At 38.5% G+C, this 5,406-nt stretch overlaps 1 protein-coding gene across 1 annotated transcript; it reads left to right on the forward strand.

Moving 5' to 3' along the window:
• The first annotated feature begins 4,122 nt into the window (after positions 1-4,122).
• Positions 4,123-4,785, forward strand: LOC149199955 (uncharacterized). The gene has a single exon (XM_089400784.1). It carries the CDS (start codon positions 4,123-4,125, stop codon positions 4,783-4,785), a length of 663 nt encoding a protein of 220 aa, XP_089256910.1.
• The last annotated feature ends 621 nt before the right edge of the window (positions 4,786-5,406 follow it).

A 5,406-nucleotide genomic window follows, 5' to 3' on the forward strand; every position in this document is an offset into this window, starting at 1 on the left:
GACAATTATAAAAATATTGTCAACCAACCCTATTCACGTAGAGTCAAACCATGGTTAATCATGGTGGACAAGGACTTACCATAATCAACCATAGTTAACCATGTTAATCTTAGTTAACCATAGCTGGGTAACCATAGTCAACCATGGTCAATCTTATCCTACCATAACCACGGTAAACCTTATCCCACCATGGGTAAGCATGATGGTGTTCAACTAAGCATAGTCATCATACTCAACCATGATCAACCATAATCAACCACATTAAGCCATATTCAGTGTAGTCAACCATATTCAAATATGGATAGCATGGTTTCCTATGGTTAATTACAGGTCATAGTGAACCATGATTGACCATAGTTAATAATGGTCACCATGGTCAACTATCCTCAATCATAGTTGTCTCCGGTCACCACAGTTGACCATTTTACGGTCACCACAATTGACCATTTGATATCTATAATAACTAATTTATTTCAATAGAGATAGACTGTAAAAGAAATATTCAATGCCAAAAGAAAATAAGTAACCAAAAGTAAAATAAATTCAATTACTTCCTAATAAAAGTAATAAAAGAGGGATAGGTAACCCATTCAAGTCTTAATATGAATTTAATATGTTTCATTTGAAAAATATTAATACTAATAAAAAAATTGGTAGGTTAAAACATTTTAACTAGTTTCAATATTCTAGATTTTGACTCTTTCTATTTTATTTAAAATGCAACCAAAATTTGTTGGAATTGCAATTTCCGTTGAATCGATTTATGCATTCAAGAATAATGAAAAATTATATGTATATGAATTTATCAAATATCTAGAGGTTCAATTTTTTTTTAAGTTTTACACTAAAAAAAGTTTACACGTTAAGAAATTTGATCCTTATCAATTCTCACTAGATCCATGATATATATATATATATATATATATATATATATATATATATATATATATATATATATATATATATATATATATATATATATTCCATTGAAGTAGAATGATAATGGTTCAATTAATGTTGCAAAGAACCTATGTATACTAAATGTACTCGTACATTTTACTTCGCTCTATTATGAAGCGAATTAATTTTAAATTTATTTGGGTTGACACCTATGATGTTAAAAAATACATGTCACTAGATTGGAGGATATTTTAAAACAAAAAAAGGAGGGTGGCTTGTGAATTATGGACATCGAAATTTTTGGTTGGGAATTCGGTGTCAAAAGATTGTGGCAGGCTTTCTTTGGTTCTGGTATATGGCATTATAATAAAGGAGAAATAATATTTTAAAAATCAAACATTGTCCAAATGGATCAAAGATGGTACCCAGAGTCCTGGCTTAGGATCATACATTTTGAATGGGATGATAAAAATGAAAAATTGGTTGATCAATAATGTGGGGTGGTTGATTGGTGGTGTCTAAAGTGGAGATTGAATTGGACCATATTATCGGTTTCACAGGGAACCATATGCTACCTTTAATACTCATTCAACATATCCATAATCTGAGCATTATTATATCAATCAATTCCAGATTGTGAATATCCTATCTAGGTATGCACGAATGATTTAGATTTATATGGGGTTTTGACTAAGGAATGTGATATATACATTCACCATTTAATTATGGTCGATATTACTCTAGATGGGGCTTAGAGGAAGGGAAGATTGTGTAGGATCAAATCCAGGGCAAAGATGCATAGAGGTTTATTATGAGGTTGCAACTATATGGGGGTGGTGATTGGTTTAATAAAATTAAACATTGTAACATCACTCAAACTAAAGTGCTTTGGATGGTTATCTTGGAAAATAAATTTACTTAGTTGCCTGACAATTTATCCCTACTTGGATACATGGGTCCTTATATATGCATTTTATCTTGAATGCTTAGGAAGATGTGGCATATATTTTTCTCACTTGCCCTTTATATTTTTGTTGCTGGGCCTTTTTCAGTTTCCATATGGATTGGTATATTACACCGTTTAAAAATCAAGGCTACACATAAGGCTTTTCGTACCATTCCTTGTTATATCATGTGGGATATCTAAAGATGTAGAAATTTGAAAATAATTTGTTGGATATCCATGGCACATGCTTAAAATTTTGTGCATATTGTAAATAAATTTGGCCTGTGATAATTTATGGAAACATTAGAAACATCCAATACACGGATATATGAAGAAGGTACCATGTGGGTTTTTTTATGGGGCTGTTAGCAATTATTTACTCCAATATCCTGTCCCCCTGTGGGTAGGTGGATTTCCTATGACTGATATGATCGAGTTGCTCCACGTGGAATCCGACTCAACGGAATTAGTAAAAGCTGCCATGGAGGCAGAAGCATTACACTTTGGTACTGTTAAGTCATCCTGCTGGCACTCCAAGCTGGCAGCCCACTTGCAGAATTCTCAACAGGTTTCTGAACAGGATGTTGTTCCTCCCTCTGCTCCCCGCAGGAAAACCAACCAGCGACCTGCCAAGATCACCCCTTCCCCTGCTGTTGTATGTTTGGACGGGATCATGCTGAAGGACCATATTGCAAGTTTACAATCCCGCGCTCTTATTGGGAAATGGCACTTTCCTGAAATGGACGACGTCCAGATTAGGAAATGGCTAGGAGCTAGATGGCGGTTGCTCATTGGGTACACCCCTACCATAGTTCATCTAATGAAAGACTGGTACAACTTTCATTTTTTGAAAGTGAAGGACCTCAATACTGTTTGGAAACTTCCATGGGTGCATGGACAGAGCTTTCTTGCCCTCCATAAATGGTATATAGGATTTGACCCGCTTAGGAACACCCCTCAGAACAATTACATTTGGGTCAAATTACCTGGTCTCCTGATAGAACTGTGGACAAAAGAATCACTAGCATGTATTGGAAATGCTATCGGGAAGTTCGTCTACGTCAACCATAGATGCTTGGGCGCTAAAGATAAAAGGGTTCCCTGGATCTTGGTAGAGAAAGATTATAGGGGTGGCTTTCTGAATCACGTTGATCTGTTCTAGGGGGCATTATCTACCTATCAAAGACTCAACTACTGGGGAGTCCCCTTCAGGTGCTCCCTCTGTCACAAAACGAGACACCTCAAGCACAATTGTCTGCGGCATACAAATGCAAAGATGAGACATAAGAATCATAGGGTGTATCAGAATTCCCAGGTCATGGCTTCTCATATTGGTTCTGAAGATGATGAAAAGATTTTTTTAACAGGAACTCCCCTATTGCAGAGATTTCCCAGGTCCGGCCTCGCCATGTTTCCATCTCCCAGGACCGGCCGGGGGAGACTTTTCACTGTCCTTTCTTCTCCCCCAGAAATCATAAGCCTTCCTCCACAAACTTTCCGAGGTCGAATTCGATGGGGGTTTTCTTCAGCTCAGATGTTAATGTCATCTCCTCTCAACCGCCTCCTCCTGAACCATCACCGAATATTCCCTTCATCTCGCCTTCCCCCATTCCGAAGAATATTTTTGAATCTCAAATGAACATAAATATTCTCAATATTCCATCGTCCTCTTCTTCTCCTGCTCGATCGGGTCATGCCTCTCATATATTATCCCCCTCTTCCATTTCTCACCATACCCCAATCGTATCCCATAAATCCTCAAAGGGAAAAGCCCCCCTTGATCTCGATTTCTCCCCCGTCATCTCCTATCCCATCCCCTACAAACTCACTGGGCAGTGACCTAGATATGCTTCTATAGAGGGAGTCTCTTCGCCTGTTGCCCCTCACCATAAATAAACCTTGAATGTCTACTTCCCCTGTCATCAGCCTCAATTCGGTGAAAAACATCACTGTCTACCGAAAAAACAATAGGGGTAGTAGGTATTTCAGGGGGAGAAAGGGAATTTCTAATATTAACTTCATGGAATCCTCCTTAGTTGACATCCCCATAGCCAATCTTCCTGAATGTGGGCCTCTTAGAGCAAACTTGCCGAAAAGAGTGCAAAATGATGAACTTTCTTTCGATCAACATAAGGGGTCTTGGAGCTGACCCGAAATTTTTAGCTCTAAAGGATTTATTTTTGTCTTCTTCTTACAGGATGATCTTAATACAGGAGACTATGCATGACAGACAAGACACTATCTCTTTTTTTAGGCGCATGCTGCCAACCTGGTATATGGCGGCTACAGAGGCAACTGGTCTCTCTGGAGGCTTAGCGGTCCTATGGGACCCGAGATGGATTTCTGCAACCACATTCCGATGCCTAGGGGGAATCTTGATAATTGCTAAACAGAGGGGCTGTGCAGACTGTTATCACATATTAAATGTATATGCACCCTATAAAGAGAGAGCAGCATATTGGAATGATTTCCTTTCATCAGGTATTATGGAGATTGAGATGCTTATCATTGCCGGTGATCTTAACTGCACTTTGGGACCTGATGAGGTTTGGGGAAGGGGGAAAAAGGCAGACCCGATTGGCGAAAAAATCAGAGAAGCGATGTTGCATTATAACTTTGTAGACGTGTGTCCAAAATCCTTATCTCCCACATGGGACAACGGAAGGTCGGGAGAAGCCTTCATCGCGAAAAGATTGGACAGGTTCATTATGCATGTAAATTTAATGGGAAAATTTGGTATCCCGAGCTCTCATACCCTCCCTGTTTTTATTTCGGATCACTGGCTGATTACACTGCAATGTTTCGAACAGCAATCGCGGATGAACTATCCCTTCAAATTCAACAGGATTTGGCTTGAAGATGAATCTTTCAACAACATTATCCGTGAATCTTGGCATTCCAATGACTTGAGTTCTAGAAGCTCCCTGTCGGAAAATTGATTGTTAAGATGGAACGTCTGAGGGAAAAAGTTAAAGAATGGCAATTTCTAAAAAAACAGTCCAATCGTCTAGAACTACAAGAGATCAAAAAGGAATTAGAAATCATTGCAAAAAGCATGTCAGCCCACCCCCTTTCATGGAGTGCTCGTTCTCGGCTGTGGGAACTTGAGAAAAAAAAATAGCAGCTATTATCCATTGAAGAAAGGACTTGGCGTTTAAAGAGCCGAGCCACTTGGCTAAAGGAAGGTGACAAAAACACTAAGTTCTTCCACCGGTTTGCAAACAAAAGGAGGGCTACCAATTCTATATGGAACATCAAGTGCGAGGATGGCAGAACAGTGCACACACAGGAGGAGATATCCAAAGAAGCAGTAAAACACTTTCAAATGGCATATAAACAGGAGGACACCAGAGAGATAAATGACATTATGTGGGGCATCGAACCTTTTCCTGTTATGTTTGATGAAGAAGATAATGAAAGAATTTTTGCCGCTGTAACGGAGGATGAATTATTTACTGTCATGAAATCATTCAAAAAAGACAAATGCCCTGGTCCTGACGGTTGGACCATTGATATTTTCATACACTTCTTTGATATGATGAAAAATGAAATATTAGGAA

The sequence above is a fragment of the Pinus tabuliformis genome, chromosome 2_1, assembly GCF_031772625.1.
Source record: "Pinus tabuliformis cultivar Carrire ecotype Pingquan chromosome 2_1, CPIR1, whole genome shotgun sequence".
NCBI lineage: Eukaryota > Viridiplantae > Streptophyta > Pinopsida > Pinales > Pinaceae > Pinus > Pinus tabuliformis.

Excerpts from the sequence above, each read along its gene's own strand:
- LOC149199955 (XM_089400784.1), top strand. The coding sequence starts at position 4,123 with ATGGCGGCTACAGAGGCAACTGGTCTCTCTGGAGGCTTAGCGGTCCTA.